This window comes from Eublepharis macularius, chromosome 9, assembly GCF_028583425.1.
Source record: "Eublepharis macularius isolate TG4126 chromosome 9, MPM_Emac_v1.0, whole genome shotgun sequence".
Classification (NCBI taxonomy): Eukaryota; Metazoa; Chordata; class Lepidosauria; order Squamata; family Eublepharidae; genus Eublepharis; species Eublepharis macularius.
In genome coordinates, this window is record NC_072798.1 from 80,606,076 (window position 1) to 80,620,196 (window position 14,121).

General features: G+C 43.0%; 1 protein-coding gene across 1 annotated transcript in view; it reads left to right on the plus strand.

Annotated features, from left to right (window-relative positions):
• Positions 1-14,121, plus strand: part of CPED1 (cadherin like and PC-esterase domain containing 1) — a 144,260-nt gene that overhangs the window by 34,170 nt on the left and 95,969 nt on the right. Inside the window, exons 4-5 of the mRNA XM_054989143.1 lie at positions 9,392-9,498; positions 13,333-13,408. Of these exons, the coding sequence (XP_054845118.1) occupies positions 9,392-9,498; positions 13,333-13,408 (183 nt within the window). The remainder of the gene's footprint in view (positions 1-9,391; positions 9,499-13,332; positions 13,409-14,121) is intronic.

The window sequence follows — 14,121 nt, forward strand, 5'->3', positions numbered from 1 at the left end:
GTCTATGTTTGCTGAAGTATTGGCTACATTCCAGAGAATCGTGTGAGCACATCTGCATATACAGCAGGATATGTCCTCTTTTTTTCCTTAAAAGCAGACCAACACCACTCTCTCCAGCTGGTCTGGAACTTGAGGGACTGCTGAAAACAGAAATTACATGTTAACTTTGCAGAAGCTTAGTCAGATGTACTGCTGGACACAGGAAGCAATAAGTATTGAAAACTTTGAATGGAATTTCAGTCTGGGCCAAAGGTCAATGGCCTATTCACCATGAACTGACAGACAAGCAGGCTGTTGGCCACAGATCTCCACAGGAAACGGAAAAGAGGACAGTATATAGTTTATTTGTTTTTAAACGTTTTTATTCCACTTTTCTAGAAAGCTCAAGGTAACAATAAAAAGGCATTATAAAACCATCAACGATTATCACCACAAATGCCTCTGTCTTCACAAATGAGAATGTAAATATTCACCCAAATGGAAATATGTAAATATTCCCTCCAAAAAAATTCCACTAAGGAGCCTAGCAAGTGTCCATATCAAAAGGCACACCAAAATAAACTTGGAAGGACGTTCCATTTAGAAGAGGGCACACAGGCAAAAGCAGGCTTTCTCAAGACTTGAAATCTTGCTCACTTTTTCCAGAGGGTCACAGCCACAATGGAAAAGCCTTGTGAAGAGTCGCAGTGGCAGGGGTGGACTGGCCATTGAACTTACAGGGAAGCTTCCTGGAGGTCCACAACCAGAAGCAATCAGAACCAAACCCTGGTAGGTCTGCCATTGTAAGGGGCTTGGATTCTTCATCGGCAACAGTGACTGGCTGCTGCGTGAGAGAAGGAAATGGGTGAGCAGACACCTGTCACTGGTACTACTAGCAGGGTCTGAGCTGAGCTGCCCCTACTGTTCTGGCTGGTAGAGCCACAGGGGCTGCTCCACTTGGCTTACCCCTGGGCCATTCCTGACTCTATCCCTGTGCAATTCTAACTGAAGGCACAACCAGAAGCTTCTCCTGTATTGTAACCATTGCAAAGGTTCATACAGGGATTGTAAAGGACTTTCACGGTAATTCAGGAAACCACAAGTGAGTCAAGAGAATGAGACAAAAGATATCTGGTTGAAGGATGCAGCAAAGCAAAGATATTCAATGATGCCCGCTCTTACAGCACTGGAGGGAGGAAAGAGGTCTTAGACTCAAGGGCCTTCATGGGAAGAATTTCAGGGGGGACGAGCTTAAAAAGATCTAAGGAAGAGAGCCGAGGTTGATATTTTAGCCGGTGATGGTTGACAGAGATTCCAAGGGCTGTGCGGGGTACCGTTAAAAAGTTTTGTAATCAGCACTGCTTTTTCTCATACTATTTTGGCCTCATTGGATGCTGGAGACTCTTTCCACAGTGATAGAATTGCGAAGAGTAGTTCAAAGTGCCTGGAACAATAAGTTCTGGCTCAGAAAATACTCCTGACACATGCATCCAGAGTGTAGGAAGCAAGCCTTGGAATGCCAGTACGATGAACACATTCTACACACGCCTGGCTGTGAGTTCACCCAAAGTACTAAGGCTCAGAACACTAGAAAAACATCATGAAGTGCTTGGAGTTTTTGCAATCTGTTTGCATATTGCTATGGTATGTTTGCCTTTAAAGAAGAGTTGCCATGCATTTTTTAACTCATTATCAAAGTTATTCATGGCATCCTACAATTGTCCATTTATTTTTGAATATTTCTTCTTCTTCTCTCTCTCTCTCTCTCTCTCTCTCTTTCTCTCTCTGTGTGTGTGTGTGTGTGTGTGTGTGTGTAAACATAGAGAATTTTCAAATTAATGTCTCTTGGTATCTGACAGCCTGATACCAACTAAACCAACTAAAGCCAGAGTATCTGGGCTGAATACTATGGGCCAAACTACAAGTGACGAATAACACAGGTTGGACGCTTGTCAGCTTCCCTCAAGTTTTGATGGAAAATGTAGGCAGCTTGGCGGAATGTTGGACAAGTGACAGTTGAAAAGTCCATTGGACAGCAGTCGGAGAGCCAAGCTGCAAGACCAGGATGCCTACATTTCCCATCAAAACTTGAGGGAAGCTGACAAGTGTCCAACCTGTGTCATTCGTTACTTGTAGCTTGGTCCTATGACTCTGTTCCATTAATGACAGAGTGTTCCTCCAATACAAGAGCTTTTGATCTGCGGAACATGCCCTTTAAGGTTGCCATATGCCTGCTGGAGGCAGAAGATCTCCTGCTCCCAGTGCCTGTTGCCTACTAACACTCCAGCAGCCCACAGAATTTTTTTTAAGGCTTTGTTAAAGTATGATATCATGTCCAGCAAAAGCCCAGAAGTCATGTCATGCTTCTCTAAAAATTGCCAGAAACTCCAAGGTAAAATCATAGCGCTTTCAATAATCCCTAGAGAGGGCTGACATCACTTCTAGGGAAATTCCAGAAGTGATACCAGTCCTCTCTAGGAATAACTGAAATGTCTATATCTGTACCGTGGAGTTTTTGGCAATTCCTAGAGAGACATGGCATTACCTCCAATGAGTTTTCCTGGAACTGACATCACTGTCACTTATGATAACCTCCATTTCCTTGTTCTCCCCCTCAGTGTCTCACTGGTTGCCAGGCCAGGTCTGGTAATCCTAACGTCTTCTTCTAACTATACAAGGCTGCTTGCATTGGAGGAAGGCTCCACTATTTGCAGAACTGAATCATAAGTTCCAGCCATCTAGTTTTAAGTCAGTTGACTCTCATTTACTTCAGTAGGAACATAATGACATAAATTTAGTTGTGGATTCAGTTGGTAACATCTCATCAAATGTGTTTTCCCCGCACTTCCTATGCTTTCAGAATATTAATTACACACCGAGAGTCTTAAAATTAGTGCATAAACAGCTGGCACTAATCAGCTGTTTTATCCACTATCCGTTGTACAAAATTATTGCATGGAGCTGAGCTAGCAGTTCGCACAGAGCTGCTAATAAAGAATCATTAAAAAGAACTTCTTCATCTCCTTAGTTGATGGTAGTCATAAATAGAAACAGTCCTGCACAGCTTCTTCATCATAGCAGTAATCAGATTTTAGTTGGTGTGGATCCCAGAACTTTGTTTCCAGTTGTTATCCTGTTTGAGTTGCCGAGTGACCTGAAAAAACAAAAGCCCGGTCTGCTCTCGTGTCTTTAATAGTCAGAAGAAATGTGTGAAGGTTTTAATAGAACGAAGGCAAACACTATCACCTGCTAATACGCACGTCCCACTGCGATTAAAGACACAGCTGCATGGCTGGCTTCACAGTTGCCCAATCATAGGTTTATTTATCACATTTTTACCACCCTTCTTCCAAGAAGCTTAGGGCAGCACACTTTCAGTGCCAGCATAGGCATATAGATCAAGATGGGTAGCTGTGTTAGTCTGTCTGTAGCAGTAGAAAAGAGTAAGAATCCAGTAACACATATAAGACTAACAATATTTGGGGTAGCTTTTGTGAGTGAGCCTGGAGAAGTGAGCTGTGACTCACAAAAGCTCGTACCCTACCGCAAATTTTGTTAATCCTAGGCAGCAGGGCTTTTTTTCTGGGAAAAGAGGTGGTGGAACTCAGTGGTGGAATTCAAGACTGCACTTTGGGTCAGCTGGAACAAGGGGGAGTTTTTAAAAGTTTAAATTGCCCTAGGCGAAAATGGTCACATGGCCGGTGGCCCCGTCTCCTGATCTCCAGACAGAGGGGAGTTTAGATTGCCCTCCGTGCCGCTGAGCGGCGCGGAGGGCAATCTAAACTCCCCTCTGTCTGGAGATCAGGGGGCAGATCCACCAGTCATGTGACCATTTTTAAGAGGTGCCGGAACTCCGTTCCACCACGTTCCCTCTGAAAAAAAGCCCTGCTAGGCAGAGTTACACCTTTCTAAATTCATTGAAGTCAATTGACTTAGAAGGGTGTAATTCTGCTTAGAAGGATGGCACTAGATGGCATTGCCCCCTTCCAGCCTACCTTCACAATATATACTGCGGTGGTTAAATTTGGTTCTGGGAAACCCGTATTTAATTCCCCATCTGTCAAGGAGGCTTGCCAGGTGACCTGAGCCAGTTATTCTCTCTCTTAACCTAACCAGCCTCACAGGTTTGTTATTGTGAGAACAAAAAAAATATGGAGGAAGAGAGACAAGGGTTGCCAACCTCCAGGTGGTGGCTGGAGATCTCCTGGAATCACAATTGATCTCCAGGTGACAGAGAGACTGATGTTGTAAGCTACTCTTGGTCCTCATTGGAGAGAAAAGCAAGGTGTCTGAACAAATTAATAAGCAATTCTGAGAGAGAGATTAGCCTAAGCTTACTCCACAGAGCTTCTTGGCTGACCAAGGATTTAACCTCTGGTCTGACCCACTCTCTGATTTGCCAAACTATCTGTAACAGCTGGGACATTTTTCAAGACCTTTGTCAGAAGCCTATTTCATGAAATCTGTTCATTGATTCTGTTTTTTTAAAAAATTAAAGCACGCAAGTATATTTTTATGCAACAACTCTCCCCTCAGACTTCAAAAGTGAAAGCAGTTCCTAGGGTCATTTTCAGGCCAGTCTGACATGCTGGTTCTCCACTTTTTCATCTCCATTAGCAAAATATTATCACTCACTTCAAAAGCTCTTCAAATAAAAGGAGGTTTGTTATTCTATGCCAACTAATTCTTTGACCACCAGTACTTATTGGCCATCATAGGCATTCCAAGTGGTCAGTCTGGACAGCAAAATGAGTCGGGAAATGTAATCTTATTTCCATCTGCTATCTAGATGAAAATTTGGATCCACATATGAATAATAATAACAACAACAACAATGACTACTACAACAATATTTGATTTATATACCAGCCTTCAGGATAACTTAATGCCCACTCAGAGTGGTTTACAAAGTGTGTTATTATTATCCTCACAACCATTACCCTGTGAGGTTGGTGGGGCTGAGAGAGCTCTGAGAGAGCTGTGACTGACCAAAGGTCACCCAGCTGGCTTCAAGTGGAGGAGTAGGGAATCAAAACCCAGCTCTCCAGATTAGAGTGCTTCTGCTCTTAACCACTATACCAAACCAAATAAGAGTTTAACTGGACTTGTCAGCTTCCTCAGTAATTTTACAAGTTTTTGTTATCAGGCATGCTGAGCACCTAATTTGGGTCAGGAAAATGACTTGGGCTTGATAAATGTGAAAGACAATTGGAAGCTGAGGGAATTGACATGTCTGGTTAGACTCTGAGGTGCTGCTCTAAATAAATGCTCTAATTTGTACAGCAAGCTGCCAAAAATCGAAAAGAATATTAAGAAACAGAACCTGTTTCTGTTCTGTGGCCTACTATATGGTCCAGGCTAGCTTGATCTTGTCAAATCTTGGAAGCTAAGCAGGATTGGCCCTGGATAATACCTGGATGGGAAACCACTAAGGAAGTCCAGGGTTATTATCCAGAGGCAGGCAATGGCAAAGCACCTCTGAATGTCTCTTGCCTTGAAAACCCTATTGACTTGCCATAAGTTGCCTGTGAATTGATGGCTCTTCACACACACTATTAGTATGAGTATGGGTGTCGGTGGTGAAGAGTTAAGGATCCTAACACCAATAGTCCAGATCTTTGTGTGATATAATCTAATGCCATATCATGTGTCCCACTGAAAATCTTATATACTAATGGCCCTGATCTGAGGATACTTAAATCTGGAGATTGGAGCCATGAAAGGACAAGACAGATCTTCCTACAAACCTGAAAAATGCCCCAAGCTTGCTGGGAAATCTAAAATCTACAAAAAAAATACATTGTGGGCTTTAAAAACCCTCAACATGACAAAAGGAGCACCAGATGCCCTCAGTAAGTGTTGTTAGGCAACCACAACAGTTTACCCAGTGTTCCAAGCTTAGTTTCTGTCAGTAAAAGGCAGGGGATGAGGGCAGGGCCCTTTCCAAGGTTATTTTGGACTTTGAAGGAGAACTCGGTGTGGCCAGGCCCAGAAGCAACCACCGGGCAACTGATATCACATGACTTGCTTGACACCCCTCCCAACAAAAGCTAGTATAGTGGTTAGAGCTTCAGAGTAGGATGTGGGAGACCCAGGTTTGAATCACCATTCTGCTGTGCTGTGGAAGCTCACTGGGTGACTTTGAACCAGTCACACTCTCAGCCTAACCTACCTCTCTGGGTTGTTCTGAGGATAAATATAGAGGCAAGGAGAATGATGTAAGCTGCTTTGGGTCCCCATTGTGGAGAAATGAAGAATAAGGAAAAATGAGAGAAAGATAAAAGGTTTGTTGTTTAGTGGGTTTGAAGGAGGCCATCATGAGGAAGGAAAGAGAAAATAGCATGGGGAAGAGGATACAGAGAAAAGTAGTACCTCCTGTAGGTCCTAGCAGGTTCCCCGCCACTCAACTGGACCTGGCTCAGATTGCACCATGGAACTGGGCCACAGGGAAGAGGCTGCCATGGTGGGGAGAAGGAAAAGTGAAGACGGGGCAGACAAGGGTGGGTGAGAAGGAAAGAAGGAAGAGAGAAAAGGGGGAAAGGCTATGGGGGGGGGGTCAAGGAAGGGAATGAGGACATGGTGAGGGAGGGGGAAATATGATGTCCCCGCAAGTTCTTGCAGGTCCCCACTTGTAAATACTAATTGTAGGCCTGAGTCCCTGAGACAGGAATAGTCACGCTGTTTGTTGCATTAAGAATCAAGGGAACTTCTGGCCAAGCTAGTAGAAAAAGTGAAATGTTGAGATGTCTTCCTAAGGGCTAAGAGAAACTCTTGTGTATTCATACTGGCTACAATATGAATGCACAGAAATATGTTGTTGGTGGTAATATGTCTTGCCAATATGACTTCATCCCATGTCCCAGCTCTCTGGGAAGGGGTTCAGCAGACACTCATTTAATAGAATCTTAGATACTGAATTCCAAAGTCTATACAGTATGGCTAACAAAACTTGCTCTCCTTTGAGTTTGAAGAGTCTGTTGGTGGTGGATCGTATGGCCCCATACTTCGATTCTCCACAACAACACAGAGCTTTTTCTTTAGCTAGATTTAATGCTTTGCCATCTGAGATTTTATACAGCAGATTCCAAAAGATAGCATATGCAGCCAGACACTGTCTTTATAATACCAGCTGTATCAAGACAATTCCACATGTTCTCTTCTATTGTCCTTTTTATACTGATATCAATTTTAAATATCTAAAGCTCTATTTTAGCTAATATGATGGGTTTTTCTGATTCCTACAAGGTTTACTGTCTCTTTAATGATTCTCCTCTGATATAACTGAGAAGGTAGCAAAGTTTTTATGATTTGCTATAAAGCTGCACCAGAAGCTTCAGAAATAAGTATTGATATCACTCAATTGTTTTATATTATATTTTGTTCTCTTTCTTCTATACCATTTTGTTCTGTTTGTTATATGCCAATAAAGGCTGATCAAATCAAGTAATGTGAATGTGAACAAACAGTTCCAAAGTTAAATGTTATAGCATCAAATAGAAGCCTCATCACATACACTCTCTCCTGGAGAACAAGACTTTTATGTATTGTGAAGGACTGTTAAACAGATATGGGCACAAATCAAAATATGAATCAACTTTCATGACGAATTGGGCCGATTCGTGTATCGTGAAACCGCATTTTGTTGGGCAGCGTTTTCCACAAAATCCACAACTTTGGGGGCCAATTCGTTCAGTTCATGAATGCTTTGTGATGCCAGACAGGCTGGCGCTGATCCATTGATTCCCTAGGCAACATAGGCCCAGAATGTCTGCAGACCTTTTGTTGCTGTGGAAACCTCAATTTTAGCCCACATAATCTTGATAGGCAGCTCTCCCTGCCAACCTGAAAACGTATTTCATGGGGCAGCATTTTTCACGAAATCCACAACTTATGGGGCCAATTCGTTCAATTTGTGAATGCTTCATGACGCCAGACAGGCTGGTGCTGATCCATTGATTCCCTAGGCAACATAGGCCCAGAATGTCTGCAGACCTTTTGTTGCTGTGGAACCCCAATCTTAGCCCACATAACCTTGATAGGCAGCTCTCCCTGCCAACCTGAGAGCTGAGCAATATGGGTATACACAAGTTTACCTGGGAACTGTAGTCAGAGACTCCTTCCCCTCTCTGTTCCCCTTCTCCGTTTTTAAGAACGGGATGGAGTAGCAGCGGTGGCTGCAGCCTCAGCAGCTTCTTCTGCTGCTGTTCGCTGCTTGCCAGCTTCAGGAACCCTCCCACTCTGCTGCTGCTCTGATATGCCTTCCCACCCCCCGCCCCCAAGCTCCCCAGAGCGGATCCTGAGCAGATCTGCTCTGCTCGGTTTTTCCTTCAAGAGATGAGGGGGGAGGGCATGTAGATCCACAGGAGGATGGGAGTATGGGAAGGAAAAGTCAGCAAAGAGAACCTGAGGAGAGAAAACCCAAGCAGATCTGCTCCACTTGACTTTTCTTCCAGCAGCAGCAGAAAGCAGGAGGCCAGGAGGAAGGGAGGGAAAAGTCAACAAAGAGAGCCTGAAGAGAGTTACTTGGGTGGGTGGAGGAGAGCCCGCTGAAGTCTCCCTGTGAGTTTGGCATCTCTGGGTATGAAGGGGGGCTGTTGTAGGGCCCCAGGATCTGACAAAACATGAACCTAATGAATCTTTTCATGAAACAGAACAATTTCATGAAAGTTCGTGTTTCGAGTTTCGTGTGACGCAATGAACCACGAAACTCAGGGTTCATTTTTTCCTGTTCCGTACCCATCTCTACTATTAAAATGAAGTAAATATGTGAAGATGACCTGCGTATTATACTTCTCTTTCTTGGTAATGGGCATGATTCTTTGGAATGGCCTCTTGGAGGTTGCTCGGAGATCACCATCTCTGTCCCATTTTTTGGAAGGTGTGCAAGCCATGCTCATTCAGAAACTGTTCTGTATTTCTGAAATTGAGGACTGCATTGTAAAAGAAATTAACTTATCATTGGCTGTTTTTTGTTTTGATGAGTGTATTGTATTGTTCCTCCCATATTGGCATTCCAGGATCTCTGAAGGAGTTATTTAGTAAATAAATGCAGTTAATATTTTTCCTCCCAAAGTGAATCATATACACAATGAAAAAGCAGAGCCACTTCTCATTCCTAAATGAACTATTTCCCTCAGTTTTGCTCCATAGCGTTTGCAGTTAGCGCAAGCAGGTACATTATATGGCATCTAAATGCATAACACCCCAAATATGCCACCACTTCAGGCATCAGAATATTTCCCATTATTTCTCCAGTGAATGAAGGGCTTTTAAGAGTATAGAATTCTAACTGAAAATCTCCGTGTTACTTACACAGTTTGCTTACTGAAATGGCTCAGTGAAAGCTCTTCTCAAAATGAAATGTCTTTATAATTCTTTCTCATTGTGCTTCTCTTTCTTTTCTTTTTTATAGGTGAATTATATCCCTGGGATCTTATGATTTGTCTATCCTCCAGCAGGGCTGACTATGAAAATTGTTTAGGTACACTAGAATTACATCAAACAACATTACTGCCGCAGGTATGGTTCCAAAGAGTTATAGTAGTTGACATTTTCTTAAGTCAGGAGCCCCCAGTTTTGTTGAATCTGTAGACACTTTTGAAATTTTGAACATAGGTGATGGGCACCACAACAAAATGGCCAACATGGGGTCTAGGCCCAATCACAAAATATAAGGAGTTTCCACAATGGTAGCAGCTGTTTTCAAGGGAGTGCACCCTACAGAAAGACAGGTAATACCTCTTGGGCTCTTCTGAACTATCTCTAACTCCAGTGAAATCGAGAAAGCCAGAAATGGCTCTTTGCTTTGGGGGAAAAACGAGTGGGTGCCAGGAAACACATCAGTGGATACAACATTGGGAAGTGCTGCCTTAGGTAATTATTAATTTTTTAAAAACTCACAAAAGTTGGAGGTTTTGATTTAGATATTTTGTGTCACCACCCTCCTATACACAGTATTAGATGCCAACATCTAACATATATTATACTTTTGCTCTTATTGCTGTCCAGCTACTACAGGAGTTTGTTGACACACAGAAAATGGAGCATGGAGCTCGTCTTTCGCGTGCACAAGGTCCCAGAATTCAATCTCAGAATTTCGAGGACCTTGGGCAGAAGAGGTTGCCGTGACCTTGGAGAGCTGCTGTCAGTCAGAGTAGGCAATGCAGCTGGATAGATCAATGGTCTGACTCACATAGTTTTCTATGTGGGACATTATGAGCCCTTTTTGGGTCAGGATTGTTGCACTGGGGAGCAGCTTCAGGGCTTAGCAAATTTTACTGGGAAAACAGCATGCAGAGAATGTGTTGCTTTACCCCACTGCTGAAGGCCTAGTTTAGTTCAACCATCCTCCTGGGGTTGCTTTTAAAGCTACAGGAGATATTATCATGGATTTTTAGTGTCTTGACTAGTCTTGTTCTCAGTATATGCCAGCTTAATACATTGGAAGTGGGGCTACAACCAAGACCTTTCTATGCACCTCCAGATAAAATATCTCCCCTAACAGGGAAAAGCCTCCGAGCCAGAGACACTGGAGGGTCAGGGTCAATTGTGGGCAGGGGGCAGGAGGAGTGCTGTTTGGTCTGGGCCTCAAGCTCAAAGGGAGCCTCAAATTTAGACACTTGCTAATTTGGGGGCATTTGATAAGCTTCACAACTTGTTTTTGTGTGTATCATGTCTTGTCATTTTATTTTGATTATATAATAATAATAATAATAATAATAATAATAATAATAATAATAATAATAGATTTATAAACTGCCCTTCAGGACAACTTAACACGCACTCAGAGTGGTTTACAAAGTATGTTATTATTATCCCCACAACAATAATCACCCTGTGAGGTGAGTGGGGCTGAGAGAGCTCCTAGAAGCTGTGACTGACCCAAGGTCACCCAGCTAGCTTCAAGTGGAGGAGTGGGGAATCAAACCCGGTTCGCCAGATTAGAGTCCCACACTCTTAACCACTACACCAAACTGGCTCATTATGGCTAGGGGTCTCAAAAGCTGGAAGTGACCGGTTTTCTTTGGTCCCCTGAAAGAGCCTGGGGGTGGCCCTTCTTGTCAAACCATTATTTATTTATTTATTTATATAGAATTTTTTTAACGCTGCCTTTCCATGATAATAAAAAACAAAACAATAAAAGTTGTTAATTAAAATCCAGCAATAAAAATCCAGCCCAGCATAAAAAGATAAACCATAAAAACAGACTACTGGCAGCTTAAAATAATCATTTCTAGACTAAAATACTGTTAAAAATCAACTGCCTAATTAAAAGCCTGGTGATGAAAAGAAAGCAACGTAGGCATCAGTTGAGCCTCAAGTAAAAAACATTTCATAGGTGAGGCACCACTACTGAAAAGGCGCCATTTCTGGTTGCCACCTGCCTCACCTCTGGCACGCACCAGACTAGATCTCACTTGTTATAAAATGCTTTTGTGGGGAGTATTGTGAGTATTGAAATGACAACGTGATGCCATAACCCTCCCTCCCTCCCTCCCTCCCTCCCTCCCTCCCTTTCTTTCTTTCTTTCTTTCTTTCTTCCTTCCTTCCTTCCTTCCTTCCTTCCTTCCTTCCTTCCTTCCTTCCTTCCTTCCTTCCTTCCTTCCTTCCTTTCTTTCTCTGCCAGTCCAAAAATATGGTTGTTGTGGGTTTTCCGGGCTGTATTGCCGTGGTCTTGGCATTGTAGTTCCTGACGTTTCGCCAGCAGCTGTGGCTGGCATCTTCAGGGGTGTAGCACCAAAAGATAGAGATCTCTCAGTGTCACAGTGGTGACACCTCAGTGGTGCTACACCTCTGAAGATGCCAGCCACAGCTGCTGGCGAAACGTCAGGAACTACAATGCCAAGACCACGGCAATACAGCCCGGAAAACCCACAACAACCATCGTTCTCCGGCCGTAAAAGCCTTCGACAGTCCAAAAATACTTCTCAAATGGGTCTCAACTGTTTTCTGTGAGTCACTCTGCTGTTATCTCAAGTGAATCTCTGTAGTTCATGGCACCCACAACTGGAATTCAGCTGTCACACATTGCAGGAAAATATAGAATTCCAAAGAAATTGACACAAATGTCTCATTGACAGAAGAATGCTTAGAGCATACACTCAACATTTTAAAGGGAACAGGAGCCAACTTTTCTTGGTGTTAAGTGGGGGTCATATCTTTTCTTTCTCTGAACAGACTTGATTTAAATATCTCTTTTTCAATCTGCATCCTCTTTTACCATCTCTCCTAGCCTTGAGTGGACTTGGTGATAGCTGCACCCATGAAGAACAAATGAAAGTCAGTGCAGTTTTTGAGCGAATGCCAGAAAGAGAGTTAGAGACTGTATTAATTTCAAAATCCCAGTCAATATTATCACATTTCCTCCCTTTCTGAGCTTTAAATCATTTGATTCTTAGTATTTAACTACATACCTATGTGGCTTATAATTTAAAAACTGGGTGATATTAAGATTCCATGTAATCCACGGCTGACCAAAGCCCTGTTCTGTCATTCTGATTTTGGCACTCCCACCTTGTGTAATGAGAATCTACCCACAAACATCCTAATATATGTGGTTTCCATTTCATATGATAGGGCAATGCACCTGTTTTCAAACTTTAGTATGTATGAATCTGTGCCTGCAATGATCCTGGGTTTCTTTTCTTACTGGACACGGGCCATTTCCATATGCTCTTAAAGAGACGGCCCACTCACTGAACTCTGGCTCCCCCCTCCCCCAACTCACTCCATACATTTCCGATTTCAAAGCAGAAGCAGGCAGTTTGGCTTCCGGATTTTTCAACATCTTTTAGCTGCTGCAGGAAAGTGTGGAAAATTGCCTTCTCGGGAAAAAATGCCGAAAAATGCAAGCCAAACTGCCTGATTTCGTTTTGAAATCAGAGACGTATGGAGTGAGTGAAAAAAACCCCGCTAGAGTTCAGTGTGTGGGCTGTCTCTTTAAGAGCATGTGGAAATGGCCATAATGAAGTTGGAAAATTCATGCATTGCCATAGTCAGTTACATAACATGGCAAGAAAACACATATTGAGAGGTTTGTGTGCAACATATTGTTTCTGTACATATAGAAACATAGAGCTAGAAGGGATCCAAAGGGTCATCTAGCCAACCCCCCTGCACAATGCAAGAAATTCACAGCTATCTCCCCCCTCCACAAAATCAGAGTGTCTAAAACATAATGACTAAAAAGGGCTTGGGACTGTTCCCTTCCCAAACAAGTAGATAACTCCTCTCTTTATCCCAGGTAGCTTTGATAGCGCGTCACACAGCTTTCTAGCATGCCTTCCTGGCTGAATAAAAACTGACACTAAGTTTAAGGAAGAAAATAACCACAATTTTTCTCATTATTTTCAGGCAAATGTTCTCCCCCAAATAGAGCATCTTCTTTGCAGAAAAGAAGGGCTATGCCACATAGTGAGAGCATTCCCAGGTAAAAATTCTTATTTTGTTCAAGAGATTGCTTCATTGGATCATCTCTGGCAACTGCATAAAAATGTTGAACATGAGCTTGGTTTATAGATCATCAGTTATGGGGAAAGAATAAAAACAGTGTGATGATTCATCTGCATGCATACCTTAACATGGGCCCATTGTGCCGTCGCATTATGCAATTAAACGAATACAGAGGGGACAGAAAGTGGAATAATGGGAATAATAGCCTGGGGAACAGCAGAGGACTGAGTAGTTCTCCTTCCTTCTTTGGTGTCAAGGTCTATCTCACCCCTCCAGTTGCCTTTTCCAGCTAAATTACATGTTGGGGATCTGAGGAAGGGAGCTCTGATTCTAGAAAGCATAAACCTTGATACTCTTGTTGTTCTCTAAGGTGCCACTGCACTCAAATGCTATTGTTCTACTGCAGACCAACATAGCTACCCACCTAAAACTACATTGGGGTACAGTCATGGATTTTCATCACCGTCATATGGCCTTTAATAGCTGGATGGAGACCCTATTAGGATAGCCACCTTTCTTCCAGGTAGAAGCTCTGTGTAACAGTATCCAATATTGCACTGCATGCCCACTTGGCTGCTGGGAGGGAAGGTGCAGCAAAGCACTGGTGATGGGGTGAAGCATGCTCCTGCACACTTCAGATCACTCCTGCATTGATGTCATTTCCAGCACAATGCAGAAGCAATGGGTCAA